The 24,119-nt window shown below is 29.4% G+C and overlaps 3 protein-coding genes across 7 annotated transcripts in view; 2 read left to right on the top strand and 1 right to left on the bottom strand.

Moving 5' to 3' along the window:
- Positions 1-438: 438 nt before the first annotated feature.
- Positions 439-3,521, bottom strand: LOC122515694 (death-associated inhibitor of apoptosis 2). 2 transcript variants are annotated; one of them, XM_043633094.1, is made up of 9 exons: positions 2,837-3,519; positions 2,539-2,739; positions 2,283-2,461; positions 2,184-2,204; positions 1,907-2,006; positions 1,492-1,748; positions 1,267-1,409; positions 933-1,045; positions 439-838 (listed from the first exon to the last, which is right to left on the bottom strand). In XM_043633094.1, exons 1-9 carry the CDS (start codon positions 3,222-3,224, stop codon positions 648-650), a joined length of 1,593 nt encoding a protein of 530 aa, XP_043489029.1. In that variant the 5' UTR covers positions 3,225-3,519; the 3' UTR covers positions 439-647. The 2 variants fall into 2 exon arrangements, with proteins under 2 accessions (XP_043489029.1, XP_043489030.1); XM_043633095.1 differs by lacking the exon at positions 439-838 and having other exon boundaries at positions 933-1,186; positions 2,837-3,521.
- Positions 3,522-4,033: 512 nt separating this feature from the next.
- LOC122515736 (acetyl-CoA acetyltransferase, mitochondrial) lies at positions 4,034-9,759 on the top strand. Of its 3 annotated transcripts, XM_043633150.1 has the most exons (10): positions 4,034-4,199; positions 4,300-4,446; positions 4,656-4,770; positions 4,859-5,052; positions 5,120-5,410; positions 5,509-5,697; positions 5,786-5,943; positions 6,008-6,124; positions 6,393-7,445; positions 9,074-9,106. In XM_043633150.1, exons 1-9 carry the CDS (start codon positions 4,158-4,160, stop codon positions 6,658-6,660), a joined length of 1,521 nt encoding a protein of 506 aa, XP_043489085.1. In that variant the 5' UTR covers positions 4,034-4,157; the 3' UTR covers positions 6,661-7,445; positions 9,074-9,106. The 3 variants fall into 3 exon arrangements, with proteins under 3 accessions (XP_043489085.1, XP_043489084.1, XP_043489086.1); XM_043633149.1 differs by lacking the exon at positions 6,393-7,445 and having other exon boundaries at positions 9,074-9,759; XM_043633151.1 differs by lacking the exons at positions 6,393-7,445; positions 9,074-9,106 and having other exon boundaries at positions 4,038-4,199; positions 6,008-6,242.
- Positions 9,760-9,926: 167 nt separating this feature from the next.
- The window catches only part of LOC122515757 (sodium-dependent transporter bedraggled), a 53,762-nt gene continuing 39,569 nt past the window's right edge, over positions 9,927-24,119 (top strand). For both annotated transcript variants that reach the window (XM_043633185.1, XM_043633184.1), the window contains exons 1-3: positions 9,927-10,032; positions 17,259-18,213; positions 21,399-22,550. In XM_043633185.1, the coding sequence (XP_043489120.1) occupies positions 17,276-18,213; positions 21,399-22,550 (2,090 nt within the window). In that variant the 5' untranslated portion in view covers positions 9,927-10,032; positions 17,259-17,275. The remainder of the gene's footprint in view (positions 10,033-17,258; positions 18,214-21,398; positions 22,551-24,119) is intronic.

Here is a 24,119-nt window from a genome sequence, read left to right as displayed (position 1 = left end):
GCGGTCGTCCAAGAGAAGAATAGATTTCCATTCTAGGTAAATAAGCATTTGAGAAAAGGTTGTTGACCGAAAGGCTTTGGGTTCATAACTCAATGGTCAGTAAAAACCTATGGAAAGGAAGATCCAATTTCAAGTCCTAATCCAGTTATGGTCGTCCGACGTCCTGTAGTATAGTGACGCCGACAATGATGATGATGATGATTACTATTATTATTATTATTATTATTAATAGTGTTATATAAAAGAAATGATTTTTTAAATTTATAAATTAGCAATGCAATGTTTAAATTTATAGTGGATTCAACGGATAAAACATGATTTATAATTAATTAATTAATTCGTATATAATTTATTTTTAATAACATATATTTATTTTCGTCGATTATTGTCTCTTTTTATAAAATAATTATCTAGGTCTTATAATTAAAACGAGGAATGTAAGTATTTGTATAAATTCTTTACATGTGAAGATAAAATTACAGCGTGATGAAATGTCAACAAAAGTTAAGGAAAAATCTGAACAGATGCACTGATAATGTGATGAGACAGACAAGAATCAACTAAAGATAAAAGAAGTCATGATTGAATTTATAAATGAAATTGAAATTAATATTTATTAAAATTGTAATTTTGCGCCTATCAGAGACTTAAGAAAGAAATGTACGGACGGTAGCACGTATTTCTTTCCTGCATATTGGACAACATGTAAGAGAAAGCGCACAATGGGCACATGTTGCCAAATGACCACATGGCAAAAATACAACGTTTATTTCATGGTCCATACAAACTTTGCATACACGAGCTTCTTTCAGTTTTCTATTTTCCTCTTCCAACGCAACTATAAAAAGTTGAAATAAGAATCTCTGAACTATTCTCGATTATTTTCTTATATTGATATTTTTATATTCTTATATCACTAATATATAACTTACTTGACGATGCTTCGAGGTCAGTATTGGTTTTCTTCTCTACTGGTTTATCATTACTAGCAGATGATGTTTTAGTGGCTTGCGATGAATTTGGATCTTCTTCCGTTTCACTTACCCTATTTATTGTAGAAGAAGTATTACTATTTTCTGTATCATTGTTAGATCTTTCATTAATCTCATTCACTGTTGATTATTTTATTTGTAAATTCAAACAACGTTGTATTATATCCGCCTTATTCAAGTGTAGTCTTTTAGCTCTAATAATCGTGTTGATTAAGAGTGTATAAATGTTAATGTAAAGAATATTCGGATAATGAATGCTATTGTTATTACATACCTATTAGGATTATTTTCTATAGATCTGATACAATCTTGCATAGGTTCAGTTGTCCTACTAAAATTATTATTAATAGTTCTTCCCATGCATCTTTCCTTAATCATTCTTTTTGCTTCTTCGGGTAAATAAATTTCATCTGCTGCCTATAGCAATAAAAATGAAAATATTCGTTGTTTATATAATATATATAATATTATCGAGAGTATTAAATAAGTTAGTTTTTACACTAAGTTGGCCTGACATGGCTCTTTCAACTATAAATTCAAGGAACTTTTGTCTTATATCTTCAACATTTAGGTTATTTGCAGAAGTTGTTTTAGTTGCAGAAGTTGTTTCAGTAACTGAACGTGATCTATGTGAACTGAATGTTGCAGAAGGTAATTCTGTTTCAGAAGTTGATTCTGTTGCAGAAGGTAATTCTGTTGCAGAAGGTGATTCAGTTCCATAGGGTGCATTAGTTTTAGATGTTTCAATTTCAATTTCTGTAAGAGAAATTCTAATATTAAATTTACCTTTTTCAGAGATAACTATAGAATATTCAGTAACAATTTCTTCAGTAACAGCTACAGTATTCACTTTAGATTTTCAGAAATAATTACAATATTATTTCCAATTTCTACACTTATAATTACAGTATTACCTCCAGTTCTTTCAGTAATATTTATAGTATTATTTCCAATTCCTTCAGTAATAGTTACAATATTTTCTTCAGTTTCATTTTTATTAATACCCGACTGATTCTGTAATACAGGGAAATATTTAATTTTAGTATACGTGATATTAAATAAAAAAAAAAAAAACAATAATCATATCTCATACTATTGACATTTGATTAAATTAAAAATAAGAAGAGTTAACATAATATTCATAATATATACATTTACATTTTGCCAAAACTTTATATAATGATTACTTACATGATTACTACTTCCTTCAATCTGTGAAACAGGAAATTATTTTATTATAATGTGTATGATCTGTAATAAGAGCAAATATGATAAATTCAAACATCATACCATTCTATCTGCTGATGGTCTGCTCGCGATGCATTGATTTATAAATTCTTGGCCTTTCATAAGGTTAACAAAACCACATCTTGGGAACCATTTTGCATGTTCTACCCATGGGTCATCCGTATCCTCCCAATGATGCAAACCACCGTCGCAATAATAACATCTGACATGATCTTCGTATTCTATAAAAGATATTATTGTTATTATTATTATTATTGTATTAAAAGTTAAATTGTTCTAAAGAGAATATAATACTTACTAATATAATAAAATCCAGCATCAGCTAATGTCTGAGGAGTTTGTAAATGGCCCTTAGGCCAACCAAAATAAGAGAATAATCTATTTGTATACGAAGAAAAATTTGGACATCGTGGTGAATTATGGGTTCGAATACCTAAATCTTGAAAATCAGTAGTAGAACCAGAAATTAGGTCTTCTACATTTGTTAATTGAACTATATCTGCGAAGAAAATATACAACATAAATGATATGTTTTTTTAAAGATGTAATAACATAGTTTGATATTACCGTTATTATAAATATATTATAAATATTACCGTCATTGGATCTCTGATGAAAATCAGAAGTAGGCGAGTCAATTTCCTCTCTTCTCAAAGATATTGGCTGATTTGTTTCACAGTGACTTCTTGGTCTAGCATTTAATGATAATGATTCTCTACTGTCATTGGATGCTGGTACAAGAGGTATGTTACAAGTACTGGATGGATCTAAGACGAAAGGACAATCAGGTGCCGCATTACGATGACGAACAATAACTTGATCCCCATAATCCCATTCGGTGACTCTAGTACCACATAAGAAACATTGTACTTCCAGACCTATACCGGTGTAAAAAAATCCTGCTTTGGCTACCCGTTCTGCGCTAATTGGAGCAATGCTAGGCCAATTAGAAAATGTTCTTAATCTATTCTCTTCGTTGTTCATTATTTAATAAAAATATTATAACTCTTATTTTTAAAATTTGATCTAACTAATTATGATAAAATAGTTTATGATAAAATAGTAATCAAATAGATTATTTTAATGATATTTATTCATTTAGGTTAGTTTTCTCAAATTTAGATTGAATATTTAAACTGTGTTCTTTAACATTTGTAAGATTTATGTTAATTTAATTCATTAAAATTTGATCATTTATTTAAAAATAATATTTAAAATCATATTAAGTCAACACTCAAATTGAACTATCAAACTAAACAATGAGAGATATTTATCTAGGAAATTCTAACTTTGAAACTTTCCTTTATTCAAAATCATTTTAATTTCAGATGGCGTGATAGTGCAATACACACTATGAGAATTTATTTATTTAAATTTAATAATAAACATTTTAACGTTTATTTCTTTTTTATTTATTAAATAATTGCAAAATTAATTGACTAACAATTTTATATATAAATATTATTTTGTAAATATATAAAATTAAAATAATAGAATAAAAAAAGGAATTCGAATTTTTAAAATTGGAAATCGAATTTTTGTCTCAGGGACGTCATACAAAAGATGGTGCCCGTCTCTTAAGATTTATTATTTATTAACAATATTATTTTATAAAACTAAATATCTTTAAATATAATTAAAAAGAAATAAATACTTTGTAATATTTTTAAATTATTTAATCGTAGATACAAATTATTTGTGTTTAAAAAATGTTACAATAATGAAAAATTAAATAATACGAGATCATGCTACATCATTGATATTGACGATAATTTTAACCAATAAAATGCTCGTAACTGATTAACAGGTCAACTAACTACTTGTTAGTTTTCCTACAGATAGCGAGTAGTATATTTGTATGTGCAGTGGTATATGTAAATATTTTTATCGGTAATTAATATCTAATTAATTATAATAATGTTGTTTTTTAAAATGAGTGCCATAAAAAGAATTTCTAATGTAAGTTGATTTATATAAATTTTATTTAAAAATCTCATTGTGTATATATATTGTAAAAATATAATTTATTTGATATTAATACGAGATATTCTCTTTTTAGGTTAGTATGATTAATCTACGTTCATACAGTAACAAAGTAAAACTAAATGATGTAGTTATAGTCAGCGCAGCTAGAACTCCCATCGGTTCATTTTTTGGATCTCTTTCTAATTTACCTGCAACTAAACTTGGTGCGATTGCTATACAGGTAATTAAATTCATAATTACTTAATTGTTTATATATATTATTTATCATATAAAATGATAACACTTTGGTTCCTTCGTTGTTTATTGTTTCACTTTGTTCATCAATCTTCTTTTTCTCTGTCGTCAAAGTTTTTTCAAAAGTTTTGGTAAAATTGTTTGGTAAAGTATCTTCTTTGTATATAGAAATAATTATAATTATATTTTTATTAGGCAGCGATTGAACGTGCTGGTATTGCGAAAGATCAAGTTAAAGAAGTCTACATGGGCAACGTTTGCCAAGCTTTTCTTGGTCAAGCTCCAGCCAGGCAAGCTACTTTATTTGCCGGTGTGTTTATTGTTAATTAATTTTATTACAATTTTTTGAATCATGAAAAGTTCATTTGTAATTTGTATAAATTTAATATTAAAATTAGATCTACCCAAATCAACGATTTGTACAACAGTGAATAAAGTTTGTGCAAGCGGTATGAAGAGCGTTATGCTTGCTGCTCAATCGTTGCAATGTGGACATCAAGAAATTATACTTGCTGGTGGTATGGAATCCATGTCCAATGTACCGTTTTATCTTAAGCGAGGTGAAATCAGTTACGGTGGTGTAAAACTCGAGGTAACATTTAATATAAATATACTTAATACTGTAATTTAAATTTTATGGTATTTGTATTTAATTATAGGATGGAATTGTATACGATGGTTTGACAGACGTATATAATAAATTTCATATGGGTAATTGTGCTGAAAGTACTGCTAAAAAATTGAAAATTACGCGTCAAGAACAAGATGAATATGCGATTAATAGTTATAAGCGTAGTGCTGCAGCCTATGAAAAGAAAGTTTTTAACAATGAACTTATACCAGTCAATGTACCTCAGAAGAAAGGTAAACCCGATGTTATTTTTGCAGAAGATGAAGAGTACAAGAGAGTGAATTTTGATAAATTTGACAAATTAAATACTGTTTTCCAGGTAAATATTTCAACATCAGATTTAAATGATTTATAAATAAATACCTATATATATATAACAAATCATCTTCAACAAATATTTTCATATTTCTAATATAGAAAGAAAATGGAACGATAACAGCTGGAAATGCATCAACATTAAATGATGGTGCTGCTGCTTTAATTTTGACGACTGCTGATGTAGCACAAAGATTAAATCTTAAACCTTTGGCTCGTATAGTAGGTTTCCAAGATGCTGCGACAGATCCCATTGATTTCCCAATTGCTCCTGCACTTGCTATCCCTACTGTATGGTGTTTTCTTTTTTTATTAATATTTATTTTATAAGTATTAAGGTTTTAAATTAAAATTGTATTTATTTGATCGTTCGTTATAGTTATTAAAAAATACTGGATTAAACAAAAACGACATAGCTCTTTGGGAAATTAATGAAGCATTTAGCGTCGTTGTAGTGGCTAATCAAAGATTACTTGACATTGATCCTTCCAAAATAAATGTACATGGTGGTGCTGTATCACTTGGACATCCAATAGGGTAAGTAATAAATAAAATCATAAAAGATTATAAACTTACTACACATGTATTTTTAAAATTTTAGTATGTCAGGAGCTCGGATAATTGTGCACTTAGTGCATGCATTAAAATCTGGGGAGAAAGGAGTTGCATCTATCTGCAACGGTGGAGGTGGTGCTTCGTCGGTTTTAATAGAAAAACTGTAAGTGAATTTTTAAAACTTTTGATTATACAAAAAGCCTGGGGAACAATTTAATCGATATTGTATAATGCAAAAGTGTGCCATATTAAATTTTTTAATACTTTATTTTTATACACAAGTGATATTTTTATAAATTAATACTTTTTATAAATAAAATCATATTTATAATATGAAAATAAATGTACAATTTTAATAAGATCTGATTTATTATAAAATATTTGTTTAAAAAAATAGTTTCAAATAGGTAGACAAATTTATTATTCCTTAGGTACCATTCAGTTTCATCTCCGCCAAAATTAATGCTCTATACAAAGCATCCTTGTCCTCTTTGCGATATTTTAAAAGAAGAATTACGTTTACGTTTTGCTGGTCGATATCAATTGGAAGAAGTTGATATTACAGCTTTGGGAAACGAAGTGTTTTTAAAACTGTATAAATATGAAATACCAGTCCTGTTTTTAGAAGGCCAATATCTTTGTAAACATCGTTTGGATTCTGATCTCTTAGAAAGAAGACTTCAAGAATTAACATTATAATACATTTGATATCACGAATTCTAAACATTTTATTTTTGATTAATTACTGTATAATTGAATACACATATACCCTGAAACAGAGTCTTCACATTAGACTCATAAAGACTTCGTACACAGTAGAACGAGAAAAGCAACAGGAGTTGTTGGATCAATTTAAAACTCGTCCGCCTTCGCCGCTCCCTTCTTCTTTTTCTTTTCCTCTCAAACGTGTATCTTAGCACGTATAAACATATTCACCTTTCTCTTCTTACTCGTTCATTTGATCCCCTCTCCTGAACATAAACTCTCCTTATGCTCTCATACAACGAGCCTCGTTTACTCCAACTGCAGTCATCAGTGGCGTGTCAACAAAGTAATCATGGTATTTAAAGGGGTGCTCGAACAAATTATGTAAAAAGAAATGAACAATATTTTCATATGTTCCAAATAATTTCAAATTGTTCTTAAAAAAAAAAAATAAATATATATATATATATATTCAATTTCTAAAGAAAAAGAGGAAAATGTAAGAAATGAGTAGACCCTTTGCATAGGACGTTTTAAGGTGTTATATTTGTAGAAAATCGATTAGAACTTTCCAGTCTGTTGGACGCATGTATGGAAAGTAAACAATAACGTTGCGAAGGGTTGGAAGCCCTTATTCGTTTCTCAGTGATCTAATAGATTCTCTGAGTGTTTGTTGTTTGCGAATATGAAAAGTCTTGGAAAGATTACCCCCACTCTTGGATATAGGGATAGGGTTCTCAACCGATTTCGATGCAACTCTATGCAGACTGCGAGGATCGGTATGGTGGAATGGAATCGGTGAATGCACCTAACATCTCTCTCTCTCTCTCTCTATCTTTCTTTTTTTCCTTTTCTCTCTTTCTTTCCTTCTACTCTCATGGAGGGTCGTGTCCGTTTTCTTCTTCAGTGCGTGCATTACGCGGATACCGTCTGGTACTCGTTTCTCCTGGCGCCTACGTGGCACACACATTCACGAGTACCAAGAATACTCTTCTGATATTCTAGTATTCTGTTATGGTAAATGTTTGTTTAGAAGATCGATTGAGTTATTGAAAGAGAGGATTATATATCGAATAAGACCAAGATAAGGGAAAGTATAGTGAATGATAAAAAACGTTAGAACGGGTGGGGAGAGACCAAGAAGATAAAGAAGAAAAAGAAGAAGAAGAAGAAGAAGGAGGAGGAGGAGGGAATAAACTCAGTGTCCATTTAGGGCGATTCAAGAAATTTAATTTGCAATGAGGTTTAGTCGTTGCAAACGTATTTACAACGTTTATTAACGTAAGATACAATTTTAACAAGGATTATACATTTTTAATTTAGTCTTCATTTATAATTTTATTGGAATTACGTGTATGTACATTTTAAAAATTTATTTATTGTCGTTTTAATTATTGAATATCAAATAGACATACAGTAGTGTGTGTACGTGTAGATATGTTGATAGATATTTTATAATAATTTTAACTTAGAGGATTTTTAAATGGTCGCGTATTGAAAGTGACTGATTTATAGCGTTGACGTCGTTTCACCATAATCATTTATTCGATCGTTTTATTCTAATTCTCTCGATTAGAAAAAATATCTACTCGTTATGAATATTAAAAGGAAAAATAGTATAAATAAATATTCTATAAATAAATTGAAATCAAATATTCCGTTGGATTCGTTTTTTTAATTTGAAATAATTTAAGACTAGACGATTATATTGAAACACGCACGAGTTGAGAGGATTTTGACCTTCTTTATATGCAGACATACACGCTCACATATATACACACACACATACGTAGACCAGACTTCCCTTCGTTTGATTCAACTCGATTCGTGAACTTTTCGAAAGGTCAATCTCGTCGTTTATTCTCTTCTTTCTTCAACGATTTCTATGTTAAATTGAAAAGTTATTCAAATATATTCCATTTTTGCGCCCTTTAATTTGAACGTCATTTTAATACAATCATTTGAAATCGAAGGTGGCACTGCAATCGTTAACCTTGTCAAGGATATTTCAAATATATACGTGCGCGTTCAATTACGAAATTATCTTTATTATTTCAGCATGATTAAAAAGAACAGGATAATCTTTGAAGGTTCGATAGAATTTTCCTGATATTTCATAAATAGAAAATTATTTTTTCGTTAAACAAATATTTATTGCAAAAAAGTTCATTCCAATGTGATAAATTTTATTTATTTTTCAAAGAGGTTAATTGTCACAGATTTGAAAAATCATATATTTTCCCGCTCTTTTTTGTTTTTTCAAACAGACCAATAATTATTCGTCGAATATTTCCCTCCGTTTTTCGAATGTTTCAAACAAATGAGGTTTCATTTTTATATAATAAAATGTGAGAGACAAGTATTCGTATGAGAGAAGAATTTCTTTCTTATTTTTTTTTTTTTGTAGGTCTGACTTGAAAAGACAAGTGGAGGTGGTAAAGAAAAGAAGAAAGAAGAAGAAGAAGAAGAAGACGAAAGAAAGAAAGAAAGAAGAAAAAAGAACGTCGATGTACGGTAGACATAAGAGCAAGGGTAAGCATCTCAGATGGCGTTGCGATCGTCGAACTCTATCAGTTCACGAACTTTTGAAAGGGCCGCCGCTCCTTAGGAACCAGTTGCAGCAGGTCGTCTCGAAATACGGACGTGAGATTTCGTCTCTCCGTGAATTAAAGTTTAATTAATCCATTAAATTTAAAATTATAAATAACGCTTAACATTTAATCATAAACAAATCGATATTAAAAACAAATACAATCATCGGTGACCACTAATAACGATTAAGAGTATTAAAAAACAATAAAATGCGGGTCAACCGTGACAAATTTTTGTCCTCATTCGGTGCACCGTAAAATTGGATTAAATTAAAATAAACATAAATAATGCGACAATGAACGAATTCGAAGTAAACGTTTGGTTGAAAATTGATTAAAATATAGTGGTGTCAACAATTAAAGAACATCTAATTCATTTTAATTCAAAGTAAAAAAGTGAAAATCTGCGAGTGTTGAAATGTTTAAATACAAATTTTCAATTGAGAGTTATTATTATTCGGACATGGTGTTCGACAGTAGTGAGTTCGATATTCTAAAAGAAGACAAGGAGAGAGGAGATGAGGAGACCAAAGAGGAATACCACCTCACAATGTGCGTCGTTCTTCTGTGACCCGAATGTGTCGTGACACCGTACAGAAAAGTGTTTGGAAAGGAGGAGGAGGAGGAGGAGGAGGAGGAGGAGGAGGTGGTGGTGGAGGGGGCGTAGGAGGTGGAGGAGGCGGAAAAAGAAGAAGAAGAAGAAGAAGAAGAAGAGGAGGTGAACGCCTGTGAACGAAATACGAACGAGTTTCGAGAGACAAAGAATATCGAAAACGTAAGTTAATGTTCCACCATATTGGTTTTTTTTTTTTTAAAAAACACTACCATATTTATAAATGTTTCAACTTTAAAAAAACAAATGTTTATTGAAAATTTTCTTTATCCGTCTCAAATAATTGTTTTAATTTTAGTTGTATAATTATGAAGTATGCATGCATGTTTGTTCTTGCATTATACAATGATTATTAATGATATATTTATTTTTCAATTTCTCACGTTTTACGTATGGCCGAACTTTCACAACTCGTAACGTTGTTAAATATTAGAAATTTGTCTTCGAAGTGGATTCTCGCGGTTATAGATCGTGGAAAAGAATACGGTGAGAAAGTTGGGCGTTTAATACAAGAATAACGAACAACGTATACACGGTGCATCGTCCTTTTAAATAGATTTGAAAAAGGGAACGTTCAACCCTTTGTAATTTGTTTCGGTGGAAAGAATTCTATGACGAATGAACCCCACCTACGATTTCTATTTAACTTTCAAACATTTTTCTTTTGTCATATAAACGATAAAGATTCATTGAATTATTATCAGTTTTCTTGTAATTGTATTGCGTCAATCATAATATCTTAATAAGACGATAACAATATCAATTCATGATACGAACGTCAAAATGTAACAATAGTTCCCTAATGGAAATAATTTATAGAATTGATTCCGATATTTACGTGTGTTAATTGGAATACATCATTGTGTACCAGTTTCCATTGAAATTCTTCCTCTGTGCATTCTCTCTTGACTCTATTCGTATGTGTAGGAATGATTTGCATTCGAATACAATTTTTTAGGACACTCTGTATGCGAGAGTAGGAGAGAAAAAATATCTTTTTTCTTTTTCTTTTTTTTTATTTATTATATTTGACCATACGAGCCGAGAGGATCCTTGAATATATTTCCGGGTCACCGTAAACAGATGTTATCGTTGTATATGCTCGCGGTTTCGAACTTCCTCCACTTATAGTTATTTTTTTCATAGTTATTTTTTCTAATACCATCGAATTACGGCTCGCTATAGAAAATAAACGAGCGTAACAACGAGAATTACAATTAAAACCGGATCAGCCGTGTTCAAAGTGCAGGACTAAAGGAGGAGAAAGAGGTGCAAAAGTAGAAGGAGAAGGTGTAGGAGTAGGTTGAGGAGGGGGTGGGGGAGGGGGGAGATGATGGAAATCTGCCTTTCTCTTCGTTATCTCTCTTTCTCTCTCTTATTTCATATATTTCTCTTTCCTTTTCTTTTCTTTCATTACCTTTTTTTTCTTTTTTTCTCTTTTCCATCTTTTATACGCGAAAGGAACATAAACAATGAGTATTTTTAGACCGTGACACCTGTCGTTAAATACGTCAATTTTTCTCTCTGCTTTTTTTTTCCTCGCGGCCGGAAATTGTCCTTGAACGGAGAACACCTGGTTTTCTTTTTCTTTTTTTTTTTTTGTATTAAATATTTATGAATAATAATCATATAATTGTCTTCTCTCTTTTGTTCTAATTTCTTTTTTTCTTTCTTTCTTTCGAAGTGGGAACCTTCGTGTAATGTAATACCTTTCCTTTTTTATGCAATATTTATATTTTAATTAATAAATTTACCCCCCCTCCCCCTCCCCCCGTCCACCACAATTATTAAGAAAAATATATGAAATACATTGAAAGATATAAATTCAATTGAATGAATACCACCTGCACGTATTTTACGGGCCAATATTATTTAAACAATTGTTCGAATTATGAAATATATATTACTCGTTGAATATTGTATTATTTTCTTTCTCATTATTCGAAGTTTCCTTTGTGTTCGAAATAATTCGTTCGTTCGTTCGGTAAGAAAAAAAATATATAAAAAGTAAAATATATAATATGAAGATAAAGGTGGAAAGAAAGAAAGAAAGAAAGGATCGACGAAGGGCAAGTAGTAGTTTTTACCGTAAGGATTGTGTTTCTATCCCTTTGGGTGGGTTGTGAAGCGTGGCAGCAGCCTACACCACCACCAAGAATGAGAGTGGTTGGCCTTCGAATCAAGTATCGTTGCCGATCTTCGGACTTTCTGCACAGTGCACTGTGCACAACTTTTAAAGTCACCGTGTGAGTACTTATACATATACACATATACATATACAGATACAGTAAGTCTTACAAAAGTATTCGTACCAATATTTTATCGCAATACGAAACAGAAAAAAACAGAAACAAACATTAGAATACGTATTAGAAATATTATTTCGAATTATAGTTTGTAAAAATGTGCTATGATTATATTTCATTAACAATTAAAAATATTTTTCTGTAATCAAATTTGTAATATATCAATTGAAAAATGTAATAATTCTTAAAACAAATTTATGTATGTAAAAGAATTATGAAATTTTGCAATAATGCAAAGTGTAAATGCATATTTACGGTTTGTATTATACGTAAATGGAAAAAATGCAGTAATGCATACTTGTAAAAGTAAATATAAATTATTTCAAATTTACAGTGGAAACGCGGGTACGAATATATTTCTGTGATTCGTGTACACTCGCGTGTATAAATATTGATTCGAGTTCAAAGTTTCTTTTGTGTTTGAGTGTGAAACTAAAACATAAACGTGTTGAAACATGTTTCGTATCATTTATTCAAATCATTTCAAATTTGTAATCATTCGATATTACGATTTTGATTATTTTTAAATGTAAAATATTTATAATATAATTGTCAATTAATTATTATATTATATAATATTTGTTATATTTCTATTATAATTAATATTAGTCGTATTTATATTCGTTATGAAAATTAATAATTATAAAACGCAATATTTATTTTCTCTCGTAAAATATTCCGTTTCCTTTTGGATAAAATAATCGGATAAGAATACAGATAGATATATTATCTAATATTATATCGTATATATTCCGTTGTGACGTTTGAAATGAGTTATCCTCCTAAGTTGATTCAACGACCAAGAGAAACGGATATTCATGATTATTATTATTATTATTATTATTATTATTATTATTATTTCAATTACTACAATTATTATAATTATCCCTTATCGTAACTGGTTTTACTTCGTAAAGTACAACTTCATTTTATACACACGCCTTCTCTATAAAGATGTCGTGTTTTTCTGATGAATCATTAACTTGTTCATTGAATTTCATGAATTTGTAATCCGGATTTATTGACCTTTGAACTCCTTGTTAATGTTTTAGAGTATCCTTTTTTATTTTTCCTTTACTTTACTTTTTTTTAATCCTTTTTTTTTAATGTATTCTTTTATTATTTATTATTTTAATTTATTATATTAATTTAATTTATTTAATTTATTTAATTAATTTAATTTATTTTTTAAATTCATTTTTAATTATAATATAATAAATTATCGATAGTTTTTTTTCATAGTAATATTTTTGCACTGGGTAGATAGAAATTTATAATTAGAAAAAAGAATAATTAACGCTAGGTTCCTGATTGAACGTTGAACCCTAGGAAGGAAGGAGTATTCAACGTCAGCGATGGATCTTCTTTGTTTTTTCATTTTCTTTTTTTATTTTTTGAGGCGTTGTCCGACAACATGATTCATGAACGTGCTATGTTCGGAGCTGTGTTGCCCGTTGAGAAAAGGTCCGGTTACTTGCTACCTGTCGAGCCTAGAACATTATTTTAATCTATTACGTTACTTTCTATCGCATTATTATTAGATCGATGAATACGTTCAATTGGTATTTTCAATATTTTCATTTCAATTAATTAACTTGATATCTTAATATTTTTTTTTTTAATCGGAATATCCTATCTTATATTTAATTATCGAAACATATTATTTATATATAAAGATAAAGGTTATTAATAAATTGATATAATTATTAGTGTAAAAATATTAAATATTAAATATTAAAATATTAAACTTATACTATATATATAGTAAAATTACTAGTGAAATTACTAGTAAAATTACTAGTAAAATTACTAGTAAAATTACCACTAAAATTACTAGTAAAAATAATACTGTAAATATATATTTTTATTGGTAATATAAATAGTAAAAAAGTATAAATAAATTTTCTGGTAAAAATATTGATACAAAATAATAATAATAATAATAATAATAATAATAATGATAATAATAAAAAATATACTTTCAATATGCATGTAATGTATGTTAGAAATAAATTGAAGCAACACTTCTAAAATATCTATCTTTGAGTATGGTGCCAAAGAATAAACAAGCCATAAGATAAATATTTATTCAGTAGTCGACGTTGAAGAACCGGAAAAGCATTGCCTGTAAAAAAAAAAAGATTTAGAAAGAGATAAAAATACTCGCGCAAATTTATTTACGGTATATGACGTATGATCGAAAAGATTTTGTCTATCAGAACGACTATTATTATTATTATTTTATTTTTATTATTTTTTAAAATCTCATTGGCGTATATAAAAACGTAAAATATGCAAATTAATAAGCTTAAAATATGCAAATTAAATAATTATAATAGAAACAAAGATGTTTACGAGAGAGTATAATATCCATCAAAAGATAAACCTTTATAATAATATATTTCATTTAAAAACAAAATAAAATAATAAACAAATTATTTAAATTAATTTAATACAAAATATATACTTATCTTTCTCTAATAAAAATGTTAATTACTTTTTTTTTTTATTATTTATTATATTAAAAATAAAGTTATACTTATATACAGAGAACCGAACAATGGGTTTACTTTACAGTCTTTGTTTGCAAAGCAAACAGTATAATACTACACACAGTACACATTATACGCACATCGCACACTATGAATTTAAAACAGTTTTAACATAAAAGATTTATCCGAGAAATCGATCACTATGATCTCGAAATACGATCCCCCTTTTCTGGTTGCAACCTGTTGTTATATTTTTCCATTCGATATTTTATACTCCCATGTGTGTTTTTTTTTTCATTTTTTAACTGGTGCATTTTTATTTTTTTTTTTTTGTCCACGGAACGAACTCCAAGAAATTTTCTTTCAACGTGTCGACGATGATCGGTTTAAAAAAAAAAAAAAAAAATATATCGTTTATAAATAAATCCTTTTGTCTTGATCTCTTAGCACGCTTGCTAATCTCAAGGCCAATTTATTTCTTATGTTAGAGTATTCGATTGGAATACAAATAAGATATTGGGATTGGTTGTTCCGTTGAAAAGAATAATAATTGTTTTGCTAAGTTTATTTCTTTTCTTTTCTTTTTGTTTTTTTTTTTTTTCTTATTTTAAAACCGTTCGTTGTTACTTTTTCTTGTTTCCCTTTTTTTAAATAGAATTTTTTTTTTTTCAACGTTGTTTATTTTTTTTAAGTGGAGTTAGTTGACCAAATTATTCAGGGTGGAGAAAAAGATGGTTGTTCCATTTCTTCGCTGTTCCTAGTCTCTTGAACAAATAAATGGCTTGATGAATGACTCACTCATTCGAGTCATTCCTCAGAACTCGATACGATTGAACTCGTTGAATGATTATGTTAGAAGCTTTCATATGCATATTTTTATTTTCTTCCTTGTTAGCACATTTCTTCGAATTTAATTCATTGCGAATATTATATTACATATTCGTCAAAATTGCGTCATTTGTTGTGCCAGGTTAAGTATCTCGAATATTGTAATCAATTAGGTATACTTCAATCTCTGATTGTTTTTTATTTATTTATTTATTTATTAGTAATTTTTGGGCATGGTTTTATGATCGAATACAAATCATAACGCATATAAAATTATAATTAGAAAGAATTCAAATTCGCAGTGTTATTCGAATCGTAATTTCGTAATATTTCTAGTTCTTTATTCTTATTTCTAGTTCTAAATTCATAGTTATGATAAACTATGTTGAATACTTCGTGACACAATCCTGTATTATTTATTCTAATATTATATTTTCTCACGGGAAGTCAAAGAAAAGAATTAGAATGGAATGATTCGTAAATAAATTTTCTTGAGATTCGATGAACTCGAAGTGTAACCCGGATAAGGAAGAAGAAGTGCACTAGGAAAAGGTAATCCCGTGCAACGTAAGTGCATTCTCAAGGCGTGGGAGCATTCCTTAGAAAGTAACCAAGATAAAACGACGAATGCACTGACATTTGTGTTTTCTATCTTCATTTATTTTTTATATATATCTATGTAAACGAATCTATATACAAGGAGGACGATCGAGATACGCGTTTTCGTCAAATTTTTGTTGCTGAAAATAAGGAAATACTTAGTACGATAATTCTCCACTAGGGCGGCGTTGGCGTTCAGAAGTTCAGATTTAAGAACGTGCGATCTTTTATAAAATTATTTTTTTTTATTTATTTATATAAACAAAAAGTTATTTTAATTTATTATAATTTATTATAATTAATTATATTTATATACATTTTTGAGAATTTCTTATGAGTTTGTAATACCCAACGTATTACGAAATACGATAATAAAGATTCACTGTTAATTATCAATCATTTCTAAAAGATAATTGTTACTAATCAGCTTGTTAACGTGTCTTTCATAATCGTTCCTAAACAATACGAATGATGAATAATTAGACAAGCAAGGAATTGACCGACCAGTTACGTGATGTTTGTTTAGTTAAGATTCAGATATTATTCGAAGTACTGTCGAAAAACAATTCCGATGACTGATTCCAATATGTTTTTGTCGGGCACAAATGATTCTTACTTCGTCAATGTTATCGTTAAATTTCTACAAAAATTTGGTGAGTCATTGAATTGCATATCTCGATTTCTTAATATCCGTGTTTGGGTTTTTTTTGATTGGAAAATAATTATCGGGTGGAAATATTTCTGATCAAGGAAATGATTAAAATTACGAACTTGAGTGAACGATCTTAAAAGGAAAATAAATTGGATAAATCGTAATGTTGAATAACAAGTTTTAATATAATAATAAATTATATTATATTATATTAATATAAATTAATTATTATAATATTATAATATAATAATTATTATTATATAATATAATATATTATAATATAAATTATTAATAAATTTAAATATATTATATTTAAAAAAAAATTAAAATTAAAATTATAAAAATAATTATAAAAAATTTAAAATTTATAAATATATTCTATTAAATATATAATATACATTATATATAATAATATATTATATTATATATTATATGAATTATATTAAATTAAAAGAAATTTTAATATAATAACAAATCTTTAAGAACTAACGATTGATTTTGATATTTCAGGTAGAAATCTGCGAAAAATGGCGTCGGAAGATCGAGATTTGATAGATCTCGGTAACGATTTATGCGTTGCACGAGTATCGATAAATGATCCAACTCCAGAGGAACAGGAACATTTACTGGACGTTTGTCCACCCAAGTTGGAACAGAAGCTGTCCCTGACCGTGAAACAGGAGCAAGTTAAGAATGATAGTGACAACGGTGATGTCTTGGTAACCTTGGGACATGATCAGGTTGTACCAATCCGGAAACGAATCGACGTTGTCTCTTCGGATACAATTAAGAGAATACGTGACATCACTAGAAACCTGGAACCGGTTATCAGGAGAACTTGTTCAGGAATCATACAAGATCATCATCTTCATCATCATCATAATCATCATCATCGTGACATAGTAGATCATGCTAACTCGGAAAATATTTTATCTACCGACGAAGAAACTTTTGAAACCCAGGAAATCAACAGTGCGTTTGATTTTCTTGCCGAACACGAGGACAACGACGAAGATCACGGTGAAAGTAATCAATACGACGTTGCTGGATCAAACAGATCGATTTGTTCACCTGCCAGACCATTAATCGACAAATGTGAATCTTCAGTTTCCCTGGATAATCGTCGTAGAAGAAATACCGATAATTACGACGACGTACAACTCGATAATCCGGCTTTCGAGTCTTCCCTTTACGAAGTATCCTCTTGTTCCAGGAGTACACTTGCCAATTCCTGTTTCGTTGATTTTGATATTGAACTTCGCGATAAGTGTAAGAGACGTGCGCAAGAGGAAAGTGTTTTCTTACATGATAGCAAAAGAAGATCCTTCCAAAGTGTGGCCAATCGGAAATCTTGGGCTGAAGGAACCAAAGGACATGGTTCCAAGGATATTGGCAGAGTCAACAGATCTCTCAGCTTGGAAGAAGCTGCTCAGTCTTGTGAACCTGTCGTTGGATTTTTTATTGGGTAAGCGTTATTTCTCTTCCTATTTTTTAAACTATTTTTTTTTAATTGTGAATTAATTAAATTGTAATTTAAAACATTTGAAGATTATTCGTGTGAAAATATTGTTGTAATATTACAACAATAATATTTAATATATTAAAATAAATATATATTATATAAATACATGATCCGGAATATATAAATAATTAAATAATATATAAAATATATAAAAAATATATATATAATATTATAACAATAAATATTTATTGGTATGAAATAATAGATTTTTGGAAATATTTGTTTTTGTACTTTTGCTCGAGTTTTTGTGTTTTAATTTAACAAATTTTGGAATCCTAAATTGTAAAGAAAAATTATTGTTATATATTTATTGATAGATATTAAATGAAATATTTCTAACTATAGTAAGAATATAAGAATACTCGCATGTAAGAAGTTATACCAGTACGTTGACTGAAAAGTATAATTTTGTGCCGGAAGTATTTACCAAGGCTCGACTTAACGAGCGTGCAAACTATTTCAAATCGTTCTGGTATCCTCCACAAACGAGCCTTCGTACGTAACGTTGATCATCTGGTCTGTACAAATAATTTCGATAAAAATTCATTAAAAAGAACAAAAAATATGATAAAATTTATAATTTCCAAAATAAATTCAAACTCGCAATCAAATTGATTATTGTTTATAATATTAAAGATTTAATCGAGACTAATACGTATGACTCATGAAAGTGGAAAATTTTAACACTCGTATTCTATCACCTATTGCAATAATCTATTATGACACTTTCGTTAGTATAGTTGAGATAATGTCATTAATTTACTCTTACGTAAATCCATTCTATTTTCATACCAATAAATATTTAATATTTGTTTATCTATCTATTATATAATATATTTTGTTATCTAAACAAAAAAATCAATGAAAATAATTGAATAATTTATATGAAAAAATTCATTTTGAACTCGTTGAAAATATTGAATTTCTTTTTTTTTTTTTTGGGGGGGGGAGGTAAAATATAAATAAATATTATAAAAAATAAATAAATATAAAAATAATAAAAAAATTAAAACAATATAAATAATTATGTTAAATTATATAAATGGTGTAATAAATAAATTTAAATAAATCAAATAAAATAAATAAAATAAATATATAAATTTAAATAAATATAAATAATTATGTTAAAAATTATAAATGACGTCAATGGGTAAACGTAATCGTTGATTATTTTTGCAACGTCAGAACGGAATACAAAATTATAGTCATTGGACGTGTTAGTTCGAACAGTTGTTGGTAATCGTTAAACGAGAACGACTTATCAAAGAGGGTAGGCAGTTCTCGGTGATAAGGAAAATATATAAGAGGCAAAAAAAAAAAAAGGTTTCACTCTTTGCTGGTCTCACCAGTCACAGTATGTTTAACAATCATACATGCAAATGTATACACTAATGCGTGTGTTACAAAATGCAGGAAATAAAGGCTCTACTCGTACATTCGTGTCTAACGGTTTTTATTTCTTAATAACAGTTGATTCGATCTAAATCACTGGTTTTTCAATTTTTTTCGGTTCACGTAATCCTCGTTATAGTATAAAAATATTCGATCAAACCATTCCTCGTAAAAAAACGAATTAAATATTCGTCCAAAATTTGATATTATTAATAAAATGAAAACTTGAATGAAACTTTTGAAAAGGTTGCATGGAATTACTGAGTTTTCTATGAAACACATTACGAAAATTATTGATCTAGTTCAATAATCAAAAGTATTATTATTCAAGTTAAATTATATTCATTTACGCGCAATTAGATCTTCATTCAATTATTTATTATCGTTTACTGATCGTTCGAATAATATATACCTGCTGTTAATACATTGATTACGCAATTACTCCTGGTTAGAATTTATTTAAATTTGCATTTATATGAACACACGACAATTTTTTTATACTTTTTATTCTTCATGCGTTTCTACGTATCTCTCTTTCTCTCTCTCTCTCTCTTTTCAATTATCTTATTTTCAAACCAATCTATAACACTCTGAATAAATAAATAGAAAGACAATTAAATTAAAAAATAAGATAATAGTAGAAAACAAAAAATTCTTTTTAAAAAATAAACAAAAAATAAGATATTACTCCTGGTTAGAATTTATTTAAATTTGCATTTATATGAACACACGACAATTTTTTTTATACTTTTTATTCTTCATTCGTTTCTAAGTATCTCTCTCTCTCTCTCTTTTCAATTATCTTATTTTCAAATCAATCTATAACACTCTGGATAAATAAATACAGAGACAATTAAATTAAAAAACAAGATAATAGCAGAAAACAAAAAATTCTTTTTAAAAAAATAAACAAAAAATATAAGATGGAAACGGAAACGTGTAGTAGTTAGGAGACCCACTGGAATTGCGAACACTTTCTATCGTCCTTCCCTCTCGTGGAATCGGTTTAACCGGAAGTTGTGTTAGCCCGGGCTCGTGCGCGAGAAGCGTGGATCCCGCATGGCAAAGACCTGCGGGGTTCCTCGAAGTGGCACGTGCGTTTAGTATAATAATGCCACACTCCTAAGAACAAAGGGTTCCTTTTTTACATTATAATACACATGTCTAAAAAAAAAAGAAAAAAAAAGAAACGAAATACATTTATCCGATTTGCCCTGTAAAACGGGCGGCGGGAGAGAGAGGGGAGGGGAGGGGAGGGGGAGGGGGAAGGATTAATAGGTGTGTTTCTGAAAGGACGTTCCTTATTTTTTTTTTTTTGTATTTTTCACGCTCGAGATATCATCGCGTTCGAGTTTAATAATCGTCGTGTGCCATCCATCAACTTTCTCAATCTCTTCTTCTTCTTTTAAGATTCTCAATTGTTGTTGTTGTCACGCGGAAGAGTTCTTATGCAAATATCGTTCTATTGGAATCCTTCACTGATTTCTCTTCTGCTTGATATACCCTGAGATATTATTCGTTTACCGTTTATATCTATGATAAAATTATTTTAATTGTTTTCATTTTTTCTTCTTTTTAAAGATTCTTGCCCCCATAAAAAAGTTACCACGGTAACGTGACAAAATTATTTGTATAGAAAATCGTATGGAAATAAAGTATCATATTTAAATGAAATCTAAACAATGATAAACGAGAAATGAAATAACAACAACAAAATACATGTTTGTTGTTTACAGAAAAAGACCACCGGACGAGGAATCAACGATCAGATCGGAGGAGGCTTGTTCGGATTGTTCGGAAGTCGATTGGTCGTGGTTAGAGGAAGTGGAAAGTCTGCGGGCGTCGGGAACGTCCGAGCACGGCGCGGGTTCACCGGCCAATGAGCGCTTCGAGTTGGTGGGGAGAAACGCGTCCTCGGTTTCAGAGAAGTCAACAGAGCGCAGGCGCGAAACCGAGGATCGGCTCGAGGAAACGAGTCGCAGTGCCGCGATGTCCGTCACCGTGTCGACGGCCACCAAATCCTTAGTCGATAATCATTCACGATCGGACAACGTTGATAATCAAAATAATAATAACAACAATAACAACAACAACAACAACAACAACACTATTAATAACAGTATATTCGTTGTTAATGGAAATAACGATGATATCGAAACGGAGTCCCGTTACAACGACACGAGCAACGAACTCGAATCGAATACCAACAATAATAATAACAATAACAGCAACAACAACAATAACAGTAACAGCAATCGCGTTACGAATTCGTGGATACGCGCCTCCATGAGGCGACTACGTCACTTGAGATTGCCAGAAGGAACGGTAGAACATAGACAACAGAGGAACGCGGAACCGACCAATCGGAGATCGGCAATAGTTTCGGCGCCAAATTCGTTGCCAGATATCGCATTGGTGGCACCGGAAATCTTAGCGGCCCAAACAAATGGTACTTCGGGTCATCATTTGAGACCGTCTAGTGCACCAGCCGTAAATCGTAACAATATTGGGAATAATAACGTTATTATTTCTAATACGAATTCTAATAACGGTAGTGGTGGTAGTGGTTCTAGTGGTAGTGCTAGTGGTGGTGGTGAACGACCAGGACGACAACACGGCGGCGCTGTAACCAATAATACTACCACTTCGTCGAACAACCCTACACCCCCTCCTCCTCCTCCTCCTATCAACGTTGCTGCTCCTTCTACCAGGTCCAGGTGTATTTCGAACGCCCTCAGAGACACTACTTCTTCGGTACAAAGCAGTGTTACATCAACCACTACCGGAAGCGACGCAACCGGATCATCCGGAACCACGACCTGCTCCAGCTCTTCCAACGGTTCACCAGCAAGCACGGCGACCAGCTCGCAACGCGCTGCCTCCAGGAGGTATTTATATTTTTTATTTCTTTTTTTTTATTTTTTATTATTATTATTATTATTATTATTATTATTATTATTATCGTTATTACATCGTACGGGAGATATTTTTGATTTGATTGCATTGGAATCAAATTTCAACGAAATATATGTGCCCATAATTATGAAAGTGGTCTAAGTCATATATTTCTTGTTTCGAGTATTTAAAGGATTACATTTGAACATTAAATGAATTCTATATAATATTGAAATAACAAACACTATTTAACGGTGTTCATTTTTCACAATATCGTGAAAATTACATTCAATTCATTTAGTTTAAAATAATGTGCTGTGAAATAATTAATAAACTTATATTTTTATTTCATTTTGACTTAGACCATATCGTGAAAATTACATGAATTCATTTAGTTTAAATAATGTGCTGTGAAATAATTAATACTTATTTTTATTTTCATTTTGACTTAGACCACTTTCATAATTATGGACACATATAATATCGGCACTAATTATCCGGATAACCTGATATATTTTAAAAACTATGTTATTTAATAAGAAAATATTTTGTAGAACGATAACGTTCAGAAATACGTCCTCGTATTTTATCCGACAACATTTTAAAAATATCTCGTAAACAATAGACAAAAAACTTCTTACCTCGTACACGTCCTATATATTACAATGTTAATAATAAATGATTATTAATAATTATTTATATTGCACGTCTAGCATGATACCAATGGATACATCGTTCCACTGACAGCCTACCAATTTTTCCATTATTATTATTATTATTATTATTTATTTATAGGTATAATTAATGTTTATTTTTTATATACGTAAGAGTATGGTGTTTATCGATGATCAATCGAGAACGTTTGCTTGAGAAAATAAGTCAAGGTGTTTTAGTTCAAGTACTCATCTCTCATCCTTTTTCTTTTTCGTTTACTTCTTCTTCTTCTTCTACTATTACTATTTGCGCATATATCTTCGAATGAAATTCAAGAGATTCTCCTCGAATGTAGGCGGATAGTTCTTCTTCTTCTTCTTCTTCTTCTTCTTCTTCTTCTCGAGTATAATGTTGTAAATCCTGTAAATATATACGTGTTGGAATTATCCGTTTGAATTTACGTGTAGGATGATAAGCGTTGGAACAGCAAACGAGTTTTCCAACGATTTAATGCGATATCTCGGAATAGTCAAGATGATAAATGCACTGATCGAATGATTTTTACTAATATTTTCCTTCTTTTTTTTCCTACAAAAAAAAAAAAAAGAAAAAAAAAAGAAAAAGAAACGAAGACTTGAAATATTTTATATTTTATTGTTTTATTGTCGTGTATTTATTTATCAATAAAACGTATAAATTTCATTTTAATAATTAAAATTTCATAATTTAAATTTTTTTATTTTTTTTTAATTTTCCTAATTTAAATTTCATTTTAATTAGGACTTTTATTATTTATTATTATTATTATTATTATTATTATTATCATTTAATTATTTAATTATTATTATTATTTAATTATTTAATTATTTATTTTAGATGTTGTTAAATTTAAATTTTTATTTTTTTTT

Source organism: Polistes fuscatus, unplaced genomic scaffold, assembly GCF_010416935.1.
Source record: "Polistes fuscatus isolate 324 unplaced genomic scaffold, CU_Pfus_HIC Scaffold19, whole genome shotgun sequence".
NCBI classification, from domain to species: Eukaryota; Metazoa; Arthropoda; class Insecta; order Hymenoptera; family Vespidae; genus Polistes; species Polistes fuscatus.
This window is presented reverse-complemented; position numbering and strand designations above follow the sequence as displayed.